The sequence below is a fragment of the Eubalaena glacialis genome, chromosome 3, assembly GCF_028564815.1.
Source record: "Eubalaena glacialis isolate mEubGla1 chromosome 3, mEubGla1.1.hap2.+ XY, whole genome shotgun sequence".
NCBI lineage: Eukaryota > Metazoa > Chordata > Mammalia > Artiodactyla > Balaenidae > Eubalaena > Eubalaena glacialis.
This window is the reverse complement of record NC_083718.1, coordinates 99,365,699-99,391,065: the sequence shown is the minus strand read 5'-3', so window position 1 is coordinate 99,391,065 and position 25,367 is coordinate 99,365,699. Positions and strand designations below refer to the sequence as shown.

The following is a 25,367-nucleotide window of genomic DNA, read 5'->3' as shown; positions in this document are numbered from 1 at the left end:
AGTGAAAGAGTGTGTGTGCTTTTTATTTTTTAGCATGTCATCAATACTAGTTAATTAACTGGTTCTTTTTTTTTTTTCCTCAGGGAGGTGGTGCAAGCAAACTGTGTTCACTGGAGAAAGAAGTTCTCATTTATGTGCAAAATGAGTGCAAGTGCCACCACAGGCATCCTAGACCCTTGTATCTACAGAGTATCTGTGAGGAAGGTATAAAAACAGCCTAGTACTTCTCCCCTTTCAGAAACCATGATAAGTTCCATAGTCACTGACTCACTTTATTTAGCTGTACTTTATTGTTAGAACTGTTATATGTAATTTCACTTCACACTTGCAGCATAATTTAAATTACTATGACAAATATGATGAGGAATCTGAAGTTATAAATTAAAATATTATTCAGGAACCTTCATCTCATTATCACTATACATATAATTATTTGTATTAGTTTGGGGGCTGTAAATGTCTCTATCCTGCCATTCATTAAGTTTCTCTTCTTTATTAGGCACCAGTTTTAGGGACTTTACATATTTTGTGTCTAATAACAACCCTGAAGGTATGTGTTATTTTTTCCATCTTCAGGAAAACCAAGGCTCAGAGAGGTTGTTACTTGCCCAAATTCACTTAGCTAATAACTGACAAAGTAGGAACTCAAGCACAAATCTTTCTGATTCTAAGTCCATGTTTTCCTTTTTATATAGTTCCTTTTCCACTTATTAAGTGGAAGCATATTACCAATAATCTAAAAAAATTGCAATCTCAGATTGTTTCAACTTAATATATATCATATATATATATCCTACCTTTTTTGGGTGAAAAAGAGAAATCCATTAGGAAGCCACTACTGGTGAATTAAACTACTGGCTTTAAAATGTAAACTTCATGTTTTACATTTTATATACATTTTTTAAATTACCAAAGTAATAACATATACATGTTCAGAAATTAAATAGAGAACTATTTAGAATGAAAAGCAAGAGTCCCTTGCCTCATTCTTTTCCACTCCAGTTTTGCATCCTTCTGTATCAGATAAAAAGTTGTATTTTTAGCTTTTTTATTCTGTTTTTTGAGTGAACTGATAGCACTATGATGTATATGATTATATTTTAATTTCTCTTATACTGCTTAATTTACTCAGTTAAAATATATCACAAGCACATACATACGTTTTATAGATTTTAAGCCTTTAATGAAAATAGACCTCTAAAATAGTCATTTGGAGCAGCAATAGTTGAATGGAGGCTTCTTTAAGGGAAGGATGGTGCTGTGAAAGTGTGTATGGCATCGTATTGACCTGGGTTTGAATCCCAGATATATCATCTATTAACTGTGAAACCTCAGGCAGTTCTCCTGACTTTTAAAAATCAGTTTTCCTCATCCAAATAAGGGTATAATAACTTCCTCATTGAGTTATTAGGATTAACCAAGATATAAGTAAATCATTCTACCTTCTTCCCTTGCTACCTTAATTCCTGCTGTGACTCTTACATTGAAACTTTTTCTTTTTTCTTTTTTTTTTTAATTGTAGTAAAATTGCTTTACAATCTTGTGTTAGTTTCTGCTGTACAATGAAGTGCATCAGCTATATGTATACATATATCCCCTCCCTCTTGGACCTCCCTCCCACCCCCACCATCCCACCCATCTAGGTCATCACAGAGCACCGAGCTGAGCTTCCTGTGCTATACAGCAGGTTCCCACTAGCTGTCTGTTTTACACATGGTAGTGTATTTATGTCAAACCTAATCTCCCAATTCGTCCCACCCTCCCCTTCCCCCTGTGTCCACATGTCCGTTCTCTACGTCTACGTCTCTATTCCTGCCCTACAAATAGGTTCATCTGTACCATTTTTCTAGATTCCACATACATGTGTTAATATACGATATTTTTTTCTCTTTCTGTCTTACTTCACTCTGTATGACAGACTCTAGGTCCATCCACATCTCTACAAATGACCCAGTTTCATTCCTTTTTATGGCTGAATAATATTCCATTGTATATATGTACCGCATCTTCTTTATCTGTTCATCTATTGTTGGACATTTAGGTTGTTTCCATGTCCTGGCTATTGTAAATAGTGCTGCAATGAACATTGGGGTACATGTGTCCTTTTGAATTATGTTTTTCTCAGGGTATATGCCCAGTAGTGGGATTGCTGGGTCATATGGTAGTTCTATCTTTAGTTTTTTAGAAACTTTTTCTAAATGGAGTTTAAATCATGATTTTTGAAAGATGATCTGTCTTTGAATTTTAAGAAAAGGAAAATATGTAACCAATTTATAGTAGAGGATAACTCAGAATTCCTTTTTTTTTAACTTTTCTTTTTTTTTTTGCTACTTAAGGTAGGGCTTATTCAACTGAAATAAACCAGTTCTTCAGACTATAATGGTTTGGTGTATTAGTTAAGCCATATATGATAAGCTGCTAAAACAGAGACCCAAATATACAATAACTTAAACAAAATAGAAGTGTATGTCTCTCTAGGGTAATAGCCAAGGGATCCAGGGCTGGTAGAGCAGCTCTGCCATCTTCACTCTATGGTGCCCATTTTTAGATCCAAGGAAGTTGCTCTAGCCTTGTTGTCTCTCCACCAGTGAGAAAGAAGAAAAAGCCACATGAGAACAAATGTATTCCTTTTTAGTGCGTGACTCAAAAGTGGTGCTCATGGCTTTTGCTCATGTCCTACTGGTTAGAACTTAGTTATGTGATCGTGCCAAACTGGAAGAAAAGCTGTGAATGTAGTCTCTAACTGAGTGGCTGTCAGATTCCAACACTAAAGAAGGAGAGAAGAGATATTGGTGAACCACTAGCATTCTCTTACCATGCTTGGTAAATGGAAATATTTACTGAACTTACTCTACCTATCCTATCTAATTATTATGTAAAAGTGAGAACCCATAAAGAAAATTTAGTAAAGTCAACTGTATAAATATTTTCTGCATTGCAAAAAATACCTTAATATATAATATTTAACCAAATATCTGGGCACCCCATGACCCAGTCAAGTTGACATATAAAATTAACTGTCACAGACCTGAAAGTTAAAAAGCCCTTTGTTAGATCGCTAGGGCTGCTGTAACAAAGCACCACAACCTGGGTGGCTTAACACAATTTATTGTCTTACAGTTCTGGAGGCCAGAAGTCCAAAATCAAGATGTCAGCAGGGCCATGCTCCCTCTGAAGACAAGGCTTTCCTTGACTTGTAGCTGTCTAACTCCAGTGCATGTCTATGTTCAGATTTCCCATTTTTTATTAAGACACCAGTCATATTGGATTAGGACTTCATTTTAACTTGATTACCTATGTAAAGACTCCTCTGTTTCCAAATAGGGTCATATTCTGAGGTTCTGTGGGTTAAGATGTCAACGTATTTTTGCGGGGAGCACAATTCACTCCATAGCAGGCTCTAAGATTATAATAAACCTGGGGATTTATGCTTCTGAAATTAATGGACTGGCTTGTTACAGGCCACCCTTCCCTCTGAGAACAACCAGAAAAGCTAGACAAAATATTAAAAATAGCTGCTTGAAGGCATCAGAAGCTGCTTCAGTAAGGATTTATGAGGCTTAGAATCATAGACCAGGGAAGCTTAAAGAGATGAGCCTGACATTTGGCATTGCTTTTACCCTCAAAGCATTTGCTCATTTGTAAGCAGTAGCTAAGGAGCTGAGCCAAAAGCAGTGATGGAGAGGCTAAGAAGCTGAGCTGAGATTCTGGCAATTTTACAGGACTATGGGTACAAAAATGGAGTCCAGGGCCCACCAGCAGAAGGAGCCTTGGTAAATACCCCAAGCTTTTAGTTGGGACTCTCTAAGCTTTAAGTTGGGACTCTCTTAGCTTTTAGTCTAAGACTCTCTAAGAGTTTCAGCCTAGAAGAAGGAGTATAGTGGGTATAGATCGACCCTTACAAAAACTGAAATTCAACTTCCAATCAGCTCAGTCGCTGCTTGGATGAAGGTTAGCTCAGTCCCTGACCTTACTACTTGCCAGAAGCAAATGTATCAATATATCTTCTCTGGAGGAGAATTACATTACTCTGAGCCTAAAATTATTTCTTCAAGTTGTCACACACGCAAATTACCAAGCATACTAAAAGACATGACTACATGACCAAAATCAAAAGGAAAAATAGATAATAAAAACAGACCCATGGAAGATACAGATTTGGAGAAGATCTAAGACAGACTTTTTACAATAATTGTAATTAGTCAGCAATACAGGACATCAGAGAACTTGAAACTATTTAAAAAATCAAATTGAATTCTAGAACTGAAAAATACAATAACTGATATTTAAAGCTAAGTAGATGAAACTAAATCTCAACAGATGTATTTAACAGCAGGTTTGTCACAACTGAAGAAAACCTTGGAAAATAAGACAAAAGAAAATATCCAGACTAAATCATGGAGAGAAAAAGGGTGGGATACACAGAACAGAGTGTAAGACATGGGAAACAGTGTAAAGGTTTCACACACACACACACACAAAATTGGAGCCCTAGAAGGAGACGTGAGAGATTGTGGCTTAGGATCTTCTAAAACTGATGAAAGATACTGAGCCACAGATTCAAAAGTACTGTGAACCTCATGCAGGATAAACAACAAATCTGACATGTTTAAAGATAGAAGACCAGCCTAGCTGGAACATGGAAAACATGGAAAGGGAAGTCCTTGATGATGAGGTTGGAGGCACTGGATCAGGTGGAGCCTTATAGGAGTTTAGATTTTATTCCAATTAGATTTGGAATCAATTTGAGGATTTTAATAAGGAGAGATGTGATCTTTTAAGATCACTTTTGCTGCTATACGAAGGATGAATTACAGAGACCACTTAACTGAGTGGAATAGTTCAGGTGAGGAATGCTTATGTTTTGGCATGGAGTTATAACAGTGGAGGTGGTATGATTCAGGATGTATTTTGGAGGTAGACCGCCACTAATGGATTGGATATAGTGAATGAGGGAAACTGAATTGAGAATAACTCTTAGACCTTTTGCCTGAGCATATGGGTAGATGATTGTGCTATTTATTGAAATGGCAAAAACTCAAAGTGGAGCAATTTTGGGGGCAGATAAATAGAGATCAGTAGGCCTATTTTGGCCATGTTAAATTTGAGGTGTCTATGAGACATCAAGTGGACATGTCATGTAGGCATTTAAAATACTACTCTCGGGAGAAGTTCAGACTAGAGATAAAGATTTGAGAGTCATCAGCATACAATCTTTATTTAAAGCCATAGACCTGAATGGGATAAACCAGGGAGAAAGTGTAGATAGAGAAGACAAGAGGCCTAGACCAAACACTTAGAGGTAGTATAAAAGTACTTAGCAGGTACAAGAAAGGAGGAAGAATTCATATATATCACTTCTTGTATACTTTTGGCCAGATCTTAGTTATGCTGCCATAGTACAAAAAGCAAGTGGAAAATGTAGTCAGTTACTTTATTTTGGGTAGCCAGTGCCCAACTAAAAATAGAGGATTCTATTACTATGGAGAGGGGGAGAATAGATAGTTGGGATACAACTAGCATTCTTTCCACAGAGGTTGAATAAAGGAATAGGTCTTGCCAAGGAGAGTGAGGAGCAGCCAGAGAGGTAGGAGGAAAACTAGGCAATGGTGGCACCTTGGAAGTTTAAAGAGCAAAATGGTATAAGGAAGGAGGCAGAGTGGCCAAGCCTGTCAAATACTGTTGTGAAATTAAGTAAGATAAGACAAAGCCTTTGGCTTTAATAAAAATGGAGATCATTGGCAATCCTTAGAGCCACTGCAGAGGGAAAAATGAGGGCAAAAGCCCAATTAGAGTAGATTGAATAGAGAGTGGGATACAGCATATTTGGGTAAATCTTTTGAAGAGTTTGGCTGTAAAGGGGAGCAAAGAAAAGAATTAGCCAGTAGAGACACGGATCACCTGGAGAAAGTTTTGTTTTGCTTTGTTTGGTGAAAGGCGCTATTAATGATATGACAGTGACCTAATAAAGAAAGAAAATTTGGTAATTCATAATGGAGTAGATCTGGTGGCATGGCCACAGCCTCACTAAATGGGCAGGGAAGGGGAGGGATAGCAAATATTCATGAACAATAGAATTTACCATAGATTACTCTTCAGCTTATTTCAATTCTCCTCTTTAAAGATGGAAATGGTAGCTAATGTGTTGTGTATCTGGTTTATGAAAGAAAGAAAAGAGACAGCTCCATTCAGCAAACACATTTTTAAAAGTGAGTGAGGAGAGCTGTGGCGGCGGTTTCCATCCTGTTGATTAGTGTTTCTTCCCTGCCGGAGCGACTACGTAGACCATGGCATCATGGTTGAGGAGGTACAGAAACATTCTGTGCACACACTTGTGTTCAGGTCATTGAAGAGAACCCATGTCATGTTTGTGGCTGATAATGGAAAACCTGTGTCTTTGGATGAACAGTCACAAATGAGAAATGGCAATCAAGCTGCATAATGAGTATGGTCCTGTGTTGCATATGCCTACCTCAAAAGAAAATCTTAAAGAGAAAGACCCTCAGAATGCATCAGATTCATATGGACACAAACAGTATCCTTCCAATCAAGGACAAGAAGTTCAATGTTTGGCGACAGGTACACATCCATATCCACCAGCACCTGGGATTGCTTTGACAGCGGACAATAAGATCCAAAGAATGCTGAGTGAATCAGCTGCACAGTCCTTAGCTGTGGCATTACCTACTTCTCAAGCCAGGGTCGACGCAAACCGTAGTGCACCTGCTGGAGGTGAATATCGACACCCTGGGGCTTCTGACCAGTCACAGCCTGCAGGGGCAGTTGTTATGGATGGTGGCAATGCCAAGAACTCCACACTGATGTCTAAAAAAGCCCCTATGATGCCAAAACCTCAGTGGCACCCACTGTGGAAACTCTACAGAGTGATCAGTGGGCATCTTGGCTGGTTTTGATGTATTGCTGTGGAACCTGTAAATCAGTGGTTTGTTACTGGATCTGCTGACAGAACTATAAAGATCTGGGACTTGGCTAGTGGCAAGTTAAAACTGTCATTAAGTTGGCACGTCAGTACAGTGCATGGTGTGATAGTGAGCACAAGGAGTGCGTACCTGTTCTGTGGAGAAGACAAACAAGTCAACTGCTGGGATCTTGAGTATCATAAGGTTATAAGGCACTCTCATGGACATCTGAGTACAGTGTATGGTTTGGATGTGCACCCAACAATCAACCTGCTGGTGACCTGTAGCCGAGACTCAACTGCACGGATTTGGGATGTGAGAACTAAAGCCAGCGTACACACGTTATCTGGACATACTAACGCGGTGGCTGCAGTGAGGTGTCAAGCTGCAGAACCACAAATTATTACTGGAAGCCATGACACTACAATACGATTATGGGATTTGGTGGCTGGAAAAACAAGGGTCACATTAACAAATCACAAAAAGTCAGTCAGGGCTGTGGTTTTACATCCAAGACATTACACATTTGCATCTGGTTCTCCAGATAACATAAAACAGTGGAAATTCCCCGATGGAAGTTTCATTCAAAATCTTTCTGGTCACAATGCTATTATTAATACCCTGACAGTAAATTTTGATGGAGTGTTTGTATCTGGAGCTGACAATGGCATTATGCATCTTTGGGACTGGAGAACTGGCTACAGTTTCCAGAGAGTTCATGCAGCAGTGCAGCCTGGGTCTTTGGACAATGAGTCAGGAATATTTGCTTGTGCTTTTGATCAGTCTGAAAGTCGGTTACTAACAGCTGAAGCTGATAAAACCATTAAAATGTACGGAGAGGATGATACAGCAACAGAAGAAACTCATCCAGTCAGCTGGAAGCCAGAAATTATCAAGAGAAAGAGATTTTAATGTGGCGTTGTCTTCATGGTGGTTCCAGTTCTGTTTTTTGTTTCTCTTTAAGCTTGGTGTTGATGAGAATATCCAGTGATTTGTGCTCTGGCTAGGAATATAAAGCAAAAACTCACATGCCTGAATCATTGCTTTTTCATATTTTACAATGAACTGTCCTCTCCCCATGTTTTTATTTCTAAAATAAACAGTTTGAGATCCTGGGAGGTAAGATGCAGATATCAAGCATATGTGGGTTTGTTGAACATAACTCTCCTAAAGATAGAATGATTTATCACTTTTATTAAAACACCCTTTTTTTTTTAACTTACAAAACTGCTTACTGTAGTAGGACATGTTTTGAGGGGAGCAGTCTTTCTTTTTAATCCTTTAAAAACTGATATCTGTGACTGATAATTTGGGATTAGAGGATTTGCAGTCTTCTGTATGTTTATTCCACAGTTTTTTGGGGTTTTTTTTAAGCTATTTTAATTAATTAATTATTTATTTATTTATTTATGGCTGTGTTGGGTCTTCGTTTCTGCGCGAGGGCTTTCTCTAGTTGCGGCAAGCGGGGGCCACTCTTCATCGCGGTGTGCGGGCCTCTCACTATCGTGGCCTCTCTTGTTGTGGAGCACAGGCTCCAGATGCGCAGGCTCAGCAATTGTGGCTCACGGGCCTGGTCGCTCCGCGGCACGTGGGATCTTCCCAGACCGGGGCTCGAACCCGTGTCCCCTGCATTGGCAGGCAGATTCTCAACCACTGCGCCACCAGGGAAGCCCTATTCCACAGTTTTTGAGTGCATGTTCTATAAAGTTCTGCACTAGATACTGTTCAGGAAGTAGACAGGTGAGGTGTGTCTGTCTTTTAAGACAGGGGTCCCCAACCCCGGTACTGGTCCGTGGCCTGTTAGGAACTGGGCCGCACAGCAGGAGGTGAGCGGCGGGTGAGTGAGCGAAGCTTCATCTGTATTTACAGCCACTCTCCATCACTTGCATTACTGCCTGAGCTCCGCCTCCTGTCAGATCAGTGACAGCATTGGATTCTCATAGGAGCGCGAACTCTACCGTGAACTGTGCATGCAGGGGTCTAGGTTGCGTGCTCCTTATGAGAATCTAATGCCTGATGATCGGAGGTGGAGCTGAGGTGGTGATGCTAGTGCTGGGGAGCTGCTGCAAATACAGATTATCATTAGCAGAGAGGTTTGACTGCAGAGACCATAATAAATCAGTTGCTTGCAGACTCATATCAAACCCTATCAGTGGGTGGCAAGTGACAACAAGCTCAGGGCTCCCACTGATTCTGCATTATGGTGAGTTGTATAATTATTTCATTATATATTACAATGTAATAATAATAGAAATAAAGTGCAAAATAAACGTAATGCACTTGAATCATCCCGAAACCATCCCCCCCCCACCCCAGCCCCAGTCCATGGAAAAATTGTCTTCCATGAGACTGGTCCCTGGTGCCAAAAAGGTTGGGGACCACTGCTTTAAGACTTCCACTTCAGTACCTTATTACAGAAATGCTGTCATAGAGGTACCAGCCAGGATAGGGCTTCCCTGGTGGTGCAGTGGTTGAGAATCCGCCTGCCAATGCAGGGGACACGGGTTCGAGCCCCGGTCTGGGAAGATCCCACATGCCGCGGAACAACTGGGCCCGTGAGCCACAACTACTGAGCCTGCGCGTCTGGAGCTTGTGCTCCGTGACGAGAGGCCGCGATAGTGAGAGGCCCACGCACCGCGATGAAGAGTGGCCCCCGCTCGCCGCAACTAGAGAAAGCCCTCACACAGAAACGAAGACCCAACACAGCCAAAAATAAATAAATAAATTTATTTTTTAAAAAAGCCAGGATAACACAGAGGAAAAGCCCATTTATTTTCCCTGAGGAGGATTATGGAAGACTTCATAAGAGTCAGTGGTGTTTGAGCTGAGTCTTGAGAGAGGTCAGAGAAGAAAAAGGGTACTCTAAAATGAGGTGTGAAGTGACAAACCAGACATGTGAGAGGTGTGTGTCCCAGGAGTAGAGAGTTGTCTGCTGCAGTTGAATGAGAACAGCTGGTGGTGGCGGGGAAAGTTTATGTTTTGAGTTTCAATTGTATTCCACAAGCAGTAGGTTACCAATATAGGTATCAAACCCTGGAGAAATAACTGGAGATACCAATGGACGTATTTGAAGCTATAGCAAGGGCTGCAGTCTTTTGTGAAGACTTCATAGAAAAGTGTTACTTAAGTTTCTGATGCCTGTGCCTCTTTCTGGCATATACTGAGTTTTACAAACCCTGTCCTTAGGATCCTGGTTCCCTATCAGGCAAGAAAATTTGTCACACTTCACTTTCTATAGTTAGAAAACAAAATTACAGGAACAATCAGTTTAAAATTTGTTTCAAATTAAGAAATTATACCATAATTTTGAATAAGCATTTCCAAATATACATATCCCATCTTGCATGCTGTAGGTGGGAGTGTAGTTGTTACAACCTTTGGTAGTTTTCCAGAATATACTGAAGATGCTTGGAATCTTTGGCTAACTCTTCATTAGAAATGAAATTACTGGGCTTCCCTGGTGGCGCAGTGGTTGAGAATATGCCTGCCAATGCAGGGGACACAGGTTCGAGCCCTGGTCTGGGAAGATCCCACATGCAGCGGAGCAACTAGGCCCGTGAGCCACAAATACTGAGCCTGCGCGTCTGGAGCTTGTGCTCCGCAACAAGAGAGGCCACGACAGTGAGAGGCCCGCGCACCGCGATGAAGAGTGGTCCCCGCTCGCCACAACTAGAGAAAGCCCTCGCACAGAAACGAAGACCCAACACAGCCAAAAATAAATTAATTAATTAAATAAATAAATAAATAAAAATTTAAAAAAAGAAAAAAGAAATGAAATTACTAGGAAACTGCCTAATGGGAATAATCAGACAACTGTACACAGCAAATTTATATTACCTTTGTCTTTAATTAAAACTAGCCCTGGGCTTCCCTGGTGGCACAGTGGTTAAGAATCCGCCTGCCAATGCAAGGGACACAGGTTCGAGCCCTGGCCCGGGAAGATCCCACATGCCGCAGAGTAACTAAGCCCGTGTGCCACAACTACTGAGCCTGAGCTCTAGAGCCCGCAAGCCACAACTACTGAGCCCACGTGCCACAACTACGGAAGCCTACGCACCTAGAGCCCATGCTCTGCAGCAAGAGAAGCCACGACAATGAGAAGCCCACGCACCGCAACAAAGAGTAGCCCCTGCTCACCCCAACTAGAGAAAGCTCGCACACAGCAACGAAGACCCAATGCAGCCAATAAATAAATAAATAAATAAAATTTATTAAAAAAAAAACTAGCCCAGATGTCCTAACAATAAGGGACTGGTATAATAGGTTATGGTATCTTCATGTAGTTTCTCTCCATTAAGAGTGAGAAATATCTGGAATAATATGTCCAAATTTTACTCTTATATAAAAAAGGAAGCTGTGCAAGCATTTTTTTTTTGGTAGAGTAACTTGTTTATGCTCTAAAGAATAATGGAGAAGTAACACCACATTGTTATCAGTGGCTTTGTGAGAATGGGATTATGGGAGAACTTTCATGATTGGCTTTGTATATTTCTATAATGTTTTAATTTTCTATAAGCATGTATTTTGTAAACTTAAATAAAGAAAAAAAACCCACTAGAAAAAAAAAGTGAGTGAGGAGAGGAGAATTTGGCCCTAATTTTAATGGCAAACACATAATACAGAGTACGTATACTGTATACTAAGCAGTGTTCTAAGTGTTTTACACTTAATTCTTGCATCTGTGTGATATCCTAAATTGAGGGATTTGGCAAATTAATGTAGTTATATATTTTAAAGTAAAATGTTAAGAGAGATATATATATATATATATATATATTTTTTTTTTTTTTACTTTTCACTTTTGCCAGTCTCCTTCACTTAGATAAGAATTAGATGAGGGAGTTTCTACTGTATTACCGTAGAACAATGCCATATATATTAAGTGGAAAAAAGTAAGGTATAGAACAGTATATGTAGTGTGCTGTCATTTGAGTAAAGCAGAAATGTATATACACATCTTTTGGACAATTCCTAAAAATTGATAACAGCGGTTGTCTCTGGGGCGGGGGTTTCAACTCTTGTTGAAATCTTTGTACAATATATTATTAATATGCTTAACTCAGTAATTAATTTAACCTTTCTTTGGTGATTCATGTTCTTGCAATGTGTCCAGGACATTTTTGGCAGTTTCTTCTTCAGCAAATAGATTAAATATTAGCTTGTCTTCTCACCATTTGTCTCCTTCAGATTTAAGTTAAATTCTAAATAAAAATTCTGGTTATTTTCAGGGGGGCAGGGGACATCCAAACAGTTGGATTTAAGATCATCAGAATTTTACTCTATATTTGCTAGCCTGTAAATATCTACCTCAAAATTATTTAACATATATTTAATTTTAAATCTTTAGTCATATGATATCCTTATAGTGTTTTTTATCTTTGGCAGGAATTAAAAGGTGGAAAAGCTTATGCAAAGGTAAGTTGGTGTTCTTTAACGCCTTTGGAATTTGTAATATCATTCATTGCTATTTATAAGCTTAAATTGTTTGCTTTTCTAATTGCTATTTAAGCTTGGCTGTTTTTAAATAAAGCAACTCAGAGATTGAATAGTTGGATCCAACAATAAATTATAGGCATATTCTTTCTGAATGTTGATTATGGGATGTTATTCTTAAGTTTCAGTTTCCTTACTAGGAGGCAATCTCTGGTTTGCATTAAACAATAGCAACTGTTAATTCAGTTTCCCTTGGGAAGTATTCTCAGTCCCACCCAACCCCCAGTGGAATAGGACTCCCCCTCTGTGCTCTCTTAGCACTCTGTATACATGATCACTACTGTCCTTTATACTTTTACTAGCTGTATGGAATTACTAATGAATGTGCTCACTTTTTTTCTGGATAGAAGGAATTAGTAATTAATAATACTATCAGAAACCCAACTCTTTTATTTCTAAACCTCTTTATCTCTAAACCACTTTTTTTTTTATTTTGGCCACGCTGTGTCACTTGCAGGATCTCAGTTCCCTGACCAGGGATTGAACCCGGGCCACGGTAGTGAAAGCCTAGAATCCTAACCACTAGGCCACCAGGGAACTCCCCACATACTCCTCTTGTATTTCTCTGTGATGGTAGCTCCATCAATCTAGTCATCTAAGCATCTAAGCCAAGAACCAGGGCACTAGTTTCAACTATCAAATCTACCTACCCCTCTAAAACTAGTTGGCTGCAATATCAGTTAGGATGCTCTTTGGTACAAGTAACAGAAAACCCTCCTCACCTAGAGATTTTTTTAATCTCACAAAACAGGTAGATATGAGATAGAGCTATAGATGTGAGATGGAGCTGCTCCAGGATTGGTTAATCCACTGACTAAAGAACATCATCAAGAATCCATGTTACTTTTCTCTTTTTTTTCTTACATTCTGTATGTGATGGCTTTGTCCTTGGCTAGCTTCCTTCATGGTCAGGAGGTGGCTAGCTGCTCAAGTTTTAGTCAACATATTCACATATGACAAAGCCCAGCTGCTTCCCCATTTATGACTTTTTCAAGTGAGAAAACTTTTCCTACATGTTCCCCAGAGGATTTCCCTGTACCTTTGATTGGACACAACTGGATCATACGCCCACTCCTAAACTAGTCATGGGCAGTAGGAATGGATTGCCATGGTTAGCTTAGACTAATCACAATTTAACAGTCAGCTAGAGGTTGGGTTACTTTCCTTGTGTACGTGGATGAGCTAAGAGTGGACACTTGAATAAAATCAGGACTTGCTAGCAAGGAATATCAGGGCATTGAATGGTGGGTAGGCAAAAAACGGTCTGCTTTGACTGACAGATCTTGATTTCTCCCTTCTAAAAAGCTTTTGAAACCATCTCTTCTCTCCAGTCGCAAGACCACTGCCCTAGGTTATGCCTTCATTATTTCTTATTTAAAACCTGCATTGGCCTCCTATCTTTTCTCTGCCTCTGTCGTCTCCCACCAGTTCATCCTCTATATTATAGCCAGAGGGATTGTTCTGAAATTCAAAGATGATCATATCCTTCCCCCACTTTTAGTCCTTCAGCAGCTCTCTATTGCCTGTAAAGGAAAATGAAATGAAAAGTCTTTAACCTAGCATATTGGACCCATCTTGGTTTGCAAATCATCTGTCTGCACACTCACCCACTCACTCACTCATCCTTATGCTTCAGACATACTGCCCAGAGAACATTCCTGGAGTGTGCCGTGCTGTTTTAGCCTTGTTGCCTTGTGACTTGATGTTTTCCCTGTCATGCATGTGCTTCTGTCGACTCATATATCATTAAAAACTCAACTTAGTCTTCCCTCCCCACTGAGAAATTTTCTTTTCCTCTCTTTCTTGTAATTGTGCCTTCCTTTATCACAGCACTTATACTTTTTTATAGGAATTTATTTCCTTTTCTATCTTCCCTTATTAAACTATGAGTTCCTTGAGAATAGGAATAATATACATTCCTAATACCTAACATTATCTGCAATGAAGATGCTCAAAATTATTTGCCAATTGAAGGAAGCTCTGCCACAGTTATACCTACAATTTATATATATATATATATGCCATTTTATTGAGACAGTTATCTCAGTGAAACCAAAGAGAAAATCATAAGGAAATATGGACTCTCTTGTACCTCATTACAACGTAAGCTCTTGCAAGACGGTTCTTGTCTGTCCTGTTCATCACTGTTTTCCAGTATTTAAAGCAGGGCCTGGCACATAAAAGGTGCTCAGTAAATGTTGACCTTAGCATGCTTTCTCAATGGGGACTGACCAGATTCTTTTTTTAAAAAACTTGCTTTATGCTTAGTGACTGTAATACCAGCATTCCAACAGTGGATGGTAAGCCAAAGGGCTGTTTTTCATTCAAAAAATACGTGTTAACTGCCTACCATGTGCCATTGTTCCTGCCACTATTTTAAGTATTAGAGATACAGCAGTAAACAAAACAGACAAAAATCCCTGACTTTGGGGAGCTTACATTCTAATGGGGGATTGAGGGAGGGGGACAGACAATAAAATAAATATGAAATGTGTATATACATGATGTGATGATAACTACTAAGAAAAATAAAGCGGATAAGGGGTAGACAGTGACAGCTACAGGGGAGGGGAGGGGGGAGCCAGGCATGTTCTAGAATGGTCAGGGGAGGCCCCTTTAGAGAGATGACATTTGAACATAGACCCTAATGCAGTGAGGAAGAAAGCTGTGAGAAGATCTAAGAGAGAATGTATCAGGCAAAAGAACAGTAAGTGCTAAAGGCCTTGAGCTGATCTTGGCATTTTTCAAGGAAAAGGACCTTGTGGCTGGAAGAGTGGATGAGGAGGAGAGGGGGAAATGAAGTTGACGAGGTGGCCATGGACAGAGGAATCAGAGACAGTCAATATAGACAAGTCTTTCGAGGAGTCTTGCTCCAAAGGGGAGTAGAAGAATATTACAGTAGACTGGAGAGAGGTGTGGCATGAGGTTTTGTTTTCTTTAGTTCATTAAGATGGGAGAAAATCCATTATGTTTGTGTTCTGGGAATGATCCAAAGAGAGGGAAGAATCCCTGAAGCGATGAACTTGAATAGGTGAGAGGAGAGTGGTTGGCCTTGGATGGGAGCACAGCCAGCTCACTTACAGTAAGTGGGAAGGTAAATATGTGGGCACAGTTTCAGGTAGGCGAGTGGATGTGGCTGGTGATAAGAGCTTGTGGAAGTTGAATGCTGTTTTGATTGCTTTTATTTCTGAGTGAAATAGTAAGCAAGGCATCAGCAAAGAGTGTGGATGGAAAAGGTATTGGAGGTTCAAAGAGAAAGGATAATGTATGAAATAAGGCATGTGGATGATGTGTGATCACACAGCCACAGGAGTCTTCCCATGTTCATTTGGATATGGCTTTGCCCTGGACATATCCAGGCTTTTTGCTGATCTCTTGGACCCCTAAAAGAGGCAGTAAGACCAGAGTAATCATGTGAAGATTAGGTAGGTATTACCTGTGGCTTGATATGTTCCTGACTTACTGCTTTTGGAGCTTGTGGTCCTTCAACTGGTCTCTTAAGTTCTTCTTCTTCATTCTTCTTATAACAATTAAAAACCACTAAAATAATGCTCCATCCTACAATAAAAATCTTCATCTTAAATGCCATTCGTATGTTCTTCACTGCATGTCTTAAAGCATTAAAGCAGGCAACTTAAAATCACAGCACTCAACTTAAAATCAAGCAGGGTTTGACGTGTATAATACTTTTTATTATATATTCAGGGAGATGTACTTAATTAACTGCAAGCTCAAAACATTTTTTTGTTAATAAAAGACTATATACACTTAGTCATATAGAATAGACTGTTCAAAAAATAATGATATAAAGGAGTGATTTTTTTGTACCACTTGGAAATGAGAAGTAGGGTTGAGCAACATCAGAGGAAAGACCATAGGGTCATCTTTGGTAGCTGCAGAAAATGGGGACCAAACCTGAGTAGTAATAAGAGGGAGGAATGCGTTTGAGCTGAGCTTCTGGGTAACAGCAGAGAAGGTTGGTGTGGGGAAGGAAGGAAGAAGGCTTCATAAAGAGAGATTCAGCTCACGGGGGACCAGCAAGGCAAATGTTGTGGAAGGTGGTAAAGGAGGAGGAGCTTGTACCAAAGAGAGTATGTGGTACACTTAAGTCATTTCGCTCTTGGGTGGGCAGTGAGAACTTAATAACCTGCAACTATCTGCAGTCACCAGTGGTTAACTGGGAATGGAGCCAGACCAGAACAGGGAGAGGAGAGTCTGATTGGTTTTCTCTATGTGTGTGCAAATGACCAGGATTGGTCTGCTAGTATTTCCCATAGAGCGGTGTGAGCACCACTGCTACTTGCAGTGATTTCAGTTGTTTAATATGCATTATTTTTACGTTAAGTTATGTATTTTAATGTGTACAGAAAAATACATTTAGCAATCAGATATGTGATTTCAGAGATCATATTTCTTAAGACAAGAGTAGAATAGGGCTTCCCTGGTGGCGCAGTGGTTGAGAATCTGCCTGCCAATGCAGGGGACATGGGTTCGAGCCCTGGTCTGGGAAGATCCCACATGCCGCGGAGCAACTGGGCCTGTGAGCCACAATTACTGAGCCTGCACGTCTGGAGCCTGTGCTCCGCAACAAGAGAGGCCGCGACAGTGAGAAGCCCGCGCACCGCGATGAAGAGTGGCCCCCGCTTGCCGCAACTGGAGAAAGCCCTCGCGCAGAAACGAAGACCCAACACAGCCATAAATAAATAAATAAAGTTTTAAAAAAAGAAAAAAAAGAGTAGAATAGGTAATACATTTTTACAAAAAGGGAGCCAATTTTTTAAGACACATTGGGGTGGCCAAAAAGTTCGTTCGGTTTTAAGTAAAAAGACACATTTTTCATTTTCACCAAGAACTTGATTGAACAATGTATTCATTAATCGAAGAAACTTTTTGGCCAACCCAATATTAAGCAGAGAATAGAACAGGTGTTGTTAAGTTGGCAAAAACTGCAAATAACTGAAGTTTGAGACCACTTGGCTAGAGCATGGGTTGAATGTTTATTTTAAAGATAATATGATAGAAGCCTAGTAGATATTCTATTAATATAATTGTCTTTCTTTTCATAGCTGGGCTTTGCAGATCTAAACCTGGCAGAGTTTGCTGGATCAGGAAATACCACTCGTCGCTGTTTACTGGAAGGCTATGATACCAAAAATACAAGACAGGATAATTCCATTCTTAAAGTAAGCACGTTTCTAGATTTACATGTCAACAAATGAGATTCTCTGCCTTTAAATAATCATAGGTATATACTGTCAAGGGCAAGATGGGAATCAGTATTGAGATCATAAGCTGAACATACCACTGAAATACTCACCATGTAGAAGAAAAAACTATCCAAATCACAGAAGCACTGAAAAGTAACAAATGTTCACCTTCATGATCACATGGTGCTGTAAACGTTCAGGGAAGAATGCACACAACCACTACAGCATAAGGGCTCAATGAGCCGAAGGAGCATCTTAAATGAATACCTTACAATGCTTATAGCTCCCAAGACGTGATTTCCAAAGCAGCTGTGGTGGGCACATAGAAGTCACTGGGTTCTCTCGCAACAAGTGAAATGACAGGTGAAACTCACTTTGGGCATCTGCCCTACTGTTTCCAAGTACCTTCAGGAGCCCTGTATTCTGATGAACCCAGAGGGAATACACACTTCAGAGAGCTGGAGTATTAAATGAAACCAGTAGAGAAAATGTTTGTAAGGTACCTTGCATCTAGTAAAACTCACGGGATAAACCTTTTGCTGTGTTTTAGTTAGGTTTACCCCATTATGGTAAGTTATCTAACGATAAGAAAGGAAAATAATCCTGAATAAAAACTGAATGGTCAGAAGTTAGTGGACAAAAGAATTACCCTATATCTAACAGTTTTCAAACCCACTTAGCTTATGCCTGGCACTTAATAGATTCTTAATTCATGACTCCTGTTAAGGTTTTTGTTACTATTACCATTATCATTATTATTCCCAGAACACAATAAGATCCTATGGCTGATTCTTAAAAGACAATCAGCACCTAGAGAATAGCAGCATTTCAGAAAGCATTAGCAAAGCTTTAAATTCTGGTCCAACAAAAAAATACCATTTCTGAATAATAGTACTCTAGGTATTCATTTGTTCATTCAACCAGAATTTTTTGAGTAGCCATAGGTTTAGGGATCTTAAGGAGCATAATCCCAGCCACGTGGCAGGAGCGTGGATTATGGCATCAGGGCTCTGTGTTTGTTCTTAGATCTCTGGAGCCCTGTGTATGCACTTCACCTCTGCCCCACTGTTTCCTCCTCTGTAAAAGGGGAATTTCAGTACTTGCCCCAGGGACCTGTTCTTGAGGCCTAAATGAGTTACTGTATGTGATTTTGCCAACACTAGTTATATGGAATAGAAATCCCTCAGGTTAGCTCATGTAAAAGGGAACTTTAGTTCGAACACAAGGACGTTTCATAGAGCCCTAGGATGGGAAGTTACAACCAGACCTGAACTCCCAGGAACTAAAGGAGCTTTCTAGGCCTCTCAGGGACTGTTCTTGGCTCTCTGCATTATCATTCTGTCTGTAGACCGACTTCCTGTGCTTACTCACAGCTTGCCTGCCCTCCCTAGAACTTCAGCTGCTAAGTGGCATTGGCTTGCGATGACGTCAGCAGAATCTGGGAGGCGGGGGAGGCTGTTTCCAGAGACCTTCTCTAAAAGGTCTTGGCCTGGTAGGTTTCCCAGAATGTGTTTGCAGTAGTATCCTCACAGAGCCTAGTATACTCTGGGGCAAGGTGGATGTTCTACAGATGCTAACTCCTTCTTTCTAGAAGGTGGCAAGAACATTAGTTAAAGTCACATAGTAAGTACCTTGAGAGAGAAGCTGATCCATTTGGTAGGTAGAGAAGGACATTGAGTACTTCTAAATTTTTATAGCTTTATTGAACTATGATTCACTTACCATACATTTCACTCAGTTAAAGTACACAATTGAATGGTTTTTAGTATATTCATAGGTGTGTCCGACTATTGCTGTAATCAATTTTAGAACATCTTCATCACCCCAAAAAAGAAACCTTGTATGTGCCCAATAGCAGTCACTTCCCACTTTCCCCCAACTCTCCTCCCTTCCCCCCAGCCTAAACAACCACTCATCTACTCTCTGTCTATGGATTTACCTATTCCGAACATTTCATATAAATGGGATTATAGAATATGTAATGTTTTGTGTCTGGCTTCTCTAAACTTAGCATAATGTTTTCAAGGTTCATCCATGGTGTAGCATGTGTCAGTACTACACTCCTTTTTGTGGCTAAATAATATTCCATTGTATGGCTACACCACATTTTATTTATTCCTCAGTTAATGGTCATTTGGCTTGTTGTTTTCACTTTTTAGCTATTATGAACAATGCTGCTATGGACATTCATATACAAGTTTCATTGTGGGCATATATTTTCTTTTCTCTTGGGCATGTATTCAAGAGTAAGTACTCTTGGAGCAGAATTCTTGGGTCACATAGTAACTCTGCTTTTAACCTTTTGCAGAGCTACCTGACTGGTTTTCAAGTGGCTGAAACATTTTACATTCCCATTAGCAGAGTGTATGAGAGTTCACACTTCTCCAAATATTGAGTCCTTTTATTCTTTAGCTTCTTAGAATGGGGAACTGCATAGATAACCCTGTGCATTTCATATTTCAGATGCTGCTAATAGGTATGTGGAGACTTGAATTAAGCATTTAGTCTTCAGGATAAACACATATAGAGATCCTCTAGAGGAAAATGCCTCTTACTGTGGGTGAAAGGTCTTGAATAGCTCGGGGTGTCAGGAAGATCAGATATTTCTAAGCCTGATCTTTACAAAATATTATAATTGCTTCATGAATGAATAAAATCATGAATGATTAAAAAAATAAATTCATTCATTCATTCTGGTCCAAAGCTAGAGCAAAGGCCAGAAGCATTCTACTCTTACAGGCCACCAGCAGGCACCCCTGAAAGCATCATTATGGCAAACATGTTGGAGGAATACATTCCAGACACTTAAACACCACAGGAGTCTGGGAGGAAAGACAGATAAAATAGACCAGAACAGCACACACCCAGAAGATTGTTACTGGTGAAGCCCTTGCTTTTTGTTTCCATCTTTTCCACTCTTATTTTTGCAGTGACAAAGTTGTTAATGTTAAAAACGATTTTTAACCTATGTCTGTATAAAGCAGCAATTCAATATTGGATATAACCCAATTCAGTAATCATTTTATTTATAAATAGGAAATACTGGACTAGGTGATGTGGAAGGTGCATAGATTAGCAGAACGTGGCTTGTCCTCTCAAGATTTTTATAATTACAATATTTCTTTTTCTTATGTTTAGGTTTTAATCAGTATGCAACTGATGTCTGGTGACCCATGTTTTAAAACGTAAGTTGATGCTCAGTAAATAAGTTATTTGTCTGAAAGTTTAATAGTGATTTATTTGTTTAAATTTTCACATTCATATTATGTAGTGTTTGTAGGCTAATACCAGTGAAGGAATAGTTCCTCTTTTAGGTGACTGACCTGACCCTCACAGAAGTTACTATTACTTATTACCAAACAAACTCTCCATGCTCTAAATTATTTAAGCCATGGGTCTTTTGTCATCTTCAGGTTTTGGGTGAAATTATACAAATTTAACTTTTTAATTTGATCTCTGTGGATTTGTCATTTCTTCAATAAATACCTATTAAGTGCCATGTGCTAGGCCCTAATCTATAGACACTAGCAGGGGTCTGCAACCCCCGGGCCGCAGACCGGTACCGGTCAGCAGCCTGTTAGGAACTGGGCCACACAGCAGGAAGTGAGTGACGGACAAGCCAGCAAAACTTCATCTGCCGCTCCCCATCGCTCCCCATCGCTCGCATTACCGCCTGAACCCCCCACCCTCCCACCCCCGTCCATGGAGAAATTGTCTTCCAGGAAACAGGTCCCTGGTGCCAAAAAGGTAGGCGACCACTGCACCAGAGAAACAGCAGTGAAAAAAATAGATCAAGTCCCTGACATCTTGGAGTTTGTACTGTAAGAGGAAAACAAACAACAAGCTAACAAGTAAATATATACTATAAAGATAGTTATGAATGCTTTGGAGAAAAATAAAGCAGGGTAGGAGAGGCATGGTGCGAGAAGTGTTGCTATTTTATGTAGTCAAGGAAGTCCTTCCTGGTAAAGGTGATATTTGAGCAGAGACCTGAGGGAGGTAGGAAGCAAGCCATGCAGATATTTGGGGAAAGAGCATTTGAGACAGCAGTAACAAGGATAAAGGCCTTGAGAGAGGTGGGTGTTTGGCATGTTCAAGTAACTGCCAGGAGACCAGTGTGTCTAGAGCAGAGTGGGTGAGGAGGAGGGTGATAAGAGATGAGACCAGATGATAAAGGATCTTGTAGGCCATTATAGTAATAGTCTCATAGGCTGCTGCTTATAATCTGAGTGAGATAAAAAGCTACTGGAGTGTTGGGAATTCCCTGACAGTCCAGTGGTTAGGACTCCGTGCTTCCACTGCCGGGGCCCGGCTTGGATCCCGGGTCAGGGAACTAAGATTCCGCGTGCCACACGGCGCAGCCAAAACAAAAAAACAAAAAAAAAACATTCTACTGGAGGGTTTAAAACAGAGGAGTAAAATGTAAAATTATCAAACTTCTGGCTGCTAGGTAGAGGATAGACAATTTGTGGGAGCAATGAAGGGGCCAAGGGCAGAAATAGGTAGATGAGTTAGGAGGCTGTTTTGTAATCCAAGGTTTTGGGCCTGAGTAAAGAATGGTGTAAATTTATTGAAATGAGAGAGCCTACAAGAGGAACAGGTTGGGAGCTTGGGTATCAGACATGTTAAGTTTGAGATGTCTATTTAACATCCAGCCAGGCATTTTGAGTAGGCAGCTGGACATATCACTATAGGGTTCAGTGGGGAGGCCCAGACTGGAGATATAAATTTGGAAATCATGATATCATCAGCACATAGGTACTGGTTAAAGCCATGAGCTTTGATTAAATGACCTACAGGGAATGAGTATAAATAAAGAAAAGGACCACAGGCTGAGGTGTGGGACACTCCCGCATGTTAGAGGTCGGTGAGATAGGGAAGAACCAGCAAAGGAGCAACCAGTGAGATAGGAGGAAGGAACCAAAGGAGACTACTGTCCTGAAACCAGATAAAGAGTGTGTTTCAAAAAGGACGGAGTAATCAGCTGTGTCACACACTACGGAATTAGGTCACGGAAGACGTGGGCTGAGAATTGATCTGTGGATTTTGCAGTATAGAGACCATTGGTGACTCTGACAAGCACTGGTGGAATGCTTTTAGACTACGGCCACATTGGAGTGGGTTAAAGAAAGTTTTGGAGGAGAAAAATTGGAGACAGTGAGTATAAACAATTCTTATGAGGAATTTTGCTACAAAAAAGGAACAGAAAAACGGGGTCCTAAATAAAAAGAGGATGTGGGGTTAAGGGCAGCTTTTTATCTTTTTTTTTTTTAAGATGGGAGATAGCACAGCATACTTGTATCCTGATATGAATGGTCCAGGAGACCAGGAGAAATGTGGTGCAGAAGACAAAAGGGCCAATTGCTAGAACAGTGTCCTTGGATTGTCAAGAGGGATGAAGGCAGAGAGTGTGGATACAGATGCATATATATGAGAAGTGGAAACATAGAAGTCATTTTCAAATTGCTCCTTTTCTTAGTGATACAGGAAACAAGGTAATCATTGAAGAGCGAGGATGGGAAAGATGGAGGTGGGGGTTTGAGCAAAGAAGAAAAACATGTGTAAAAGTCTTCTCAGAGAGCAAGAGAGTGAGCTGAATGGGAAAAGGCAGTAGGATGCCTGTCAGCAATCTTGAAGACACTTAATAGTTAAAAATGAAAGTTAGGGACTTCCCTGTTGGCGCAGTGGTTAAGAATCCGCCTGCCAGTGCAGGGGACACGGGTTAGATCCCTGGTCCGGGAAGATCCCACATGCCGCGGAGCAACTAGGCCCGTGCACCACAACTACTGAGCCTGTGCTCTAGAGCCCACGCGCCACAACTACTGAGCCCGTGTGCCACAACTACTGAAGCCCAGGAGCCTAGAGCCTGTGCTCCGCAACAAGAGAAGCCACAGCAATGAGAAGCCCGCGCACCGCAAAGAAAAGTAGCCCCCGCTCACCACAACTAGAGAAAGCCCACGCACAGCAACAAAGACCCAACGCAGCCAAAAATAAATAAATAAATAAATTTATACCAAAAAATAGTTAATCAGATATCATTTAAATATCTGAGAAAAAAAAATACATCTAGAAAAGAAAACAATTAATTCCCTATGCGTCAACTTCCATGTAGCAACATCCATGTAGTTCTCTATTTACATACTACTTTATAAAGACGAAAATATATATATTTAACACAAATCAATTCTTGATTAAAATTATGCATTTTCGTAAAACTTAGCCTTCCTGTGCTGCTTTCTCTCAAACCATAATTTCCTGGCTTCTTTCTTTATTTCCTGCTCTTTTGAGAGTAAACAATTTTTGGTTTCTTAGGTAACAATATATTTTCCTAGTGGAATCAGTTTAGGGTGAAATGAGAAAATGAGCATTAAAATTTAGTAGAAGAAAATGTATTCATCATTCCTTCTTAGGAGCTTTTTATGAATGTTCCCTTTCTGGCCCTTTCTCTGCCATTTTATCTCTCTATCTGTGAAACTCAAATACTGAAGAGCTCAAAAAGTAGATTATCTTATGTTAGGTACTATCTCCACAAATGTAATTCTGATAATCTAGAGATTATAGTTATAGAGAAAGACTTTTTTTTTTTGTAAACTTTGCTATTTTTATTACTTTTAACAAACAGGATATCACATGTTAACCTTCTCCTTTCCTAGACATGCATATATATCAGCACATCTTCATATAACATTACCCATCCCTTCCTTTCCTTTTGGACTGTGCTGTTTTTTGGGGTTTTTTTTAAACATCTTTATTGGAGTATAATTGCTTTACAATGGTGTGTTAGTTTCAGCTTTATAACAAAGTGAATCAGCTATACATATACATATATCCCCATATCTCCTCCCTCTTGCGTCTCCCTGTCACCCTCCCTATCCCACCCCTCTAGGCGGTCACAAAGCACCGAGCTGACCTCCCTGTGCTATGTGGGTGCTTCCCACTAGCTATCTATTTAACATTTGGTAGTATATATATGTCCATGCCACTCTCTCACTTCGTCCCAGCTTACCCTCCCCCCTCCCCGTGCGCTCAAGTCCATTCTCTACGTCTGCGTCTTTATTCCTGTCCTGCCCCTAGGTTCTTCAGAACCATTTTCTTTTTTTAGATTCCATATATATGTGTTAGCATACGGTATTTGTTTTTCTCTTTCTGACTTACTTCACTCTGTATGACAGACTCTAGGTCCATCCACCTCACTACAAATAACTCAATTTTGTTTCTTTTTATGGCTGAGTAATATTCCATTCTATATACGTGCTACATCTTCTTTATCCATTCATCTGTAGATGGACACAGGTTGCTTCCAGATCCTGACTATTGTAAATAGAGCTGCAATGAACATTATGGTACATGACTCTTTTTGAATGATGGTTTTCTCAGGGTACATGCCCAGTAGTGGGATTGCTGGGTCGTATGGCAGTTCTATTTTTAGTTTTTTAAGGCACCTCCATACGGGCTGTATCAATTTACATTCCCACCAACAGTGCAGGAGGGTTCCGTCTTCTCCACACCCTCTCCAGCATTTATTGTTTGTAGATTTTTTGATGATGGCCATTCTGACTGGTGTGAGGTGATACCTCATTGTAGTTTTGATTTGCATTTCTCTAACGATTAGTGACGTTGAGCATCCTTTCATGTGTTTTTGGTAATCTGTGTATTTGGAGAAATGTCTATTTAGGTCTTCTGCCCATTTTTGGATTGGGTTGTTTGTTTTTTTGATATTGAGCTGCATGAGCTGCTTGTATATTTT

The 25,367-nt window shown here is 40.1% G+C and overlaps 1 protein-coding gene and 1 pseudogene across 1 annotated transcript in view; both read left to right on the top strand.

Moving 5' to 3' along the window:
* EEIG2 (EEIG family member 2) overlaps positions 1–25,367 on the top strand; it is a 100,922-nt gene that overhangs the window by 42,623 nt on the left and 32,932 nt on the right. The window contains exons 2-5 of the mRNA XM_061186240.1: positions 84–204; positions 12,306–12,335; positions 17,480–17,596; positions 20,759–20,805. Coding sequence (XP_061042223.1) covers positions 84–204; positions 12,306–12,335; positions 17,480–17,596; positions 20,759–20,805 — 315 coding nt within the window. The remainder of the gene's footprint in view (positions 1–83; positions 205–12,305; positions 12,336–17,479; positions 17,597–20,758; positions 20,806–25,367) is intronic.
* LOC133088353 (pleiotropic regulator 1-like) lies at positions 6,296–7,832 on the top strand (annotated as a pseudogene).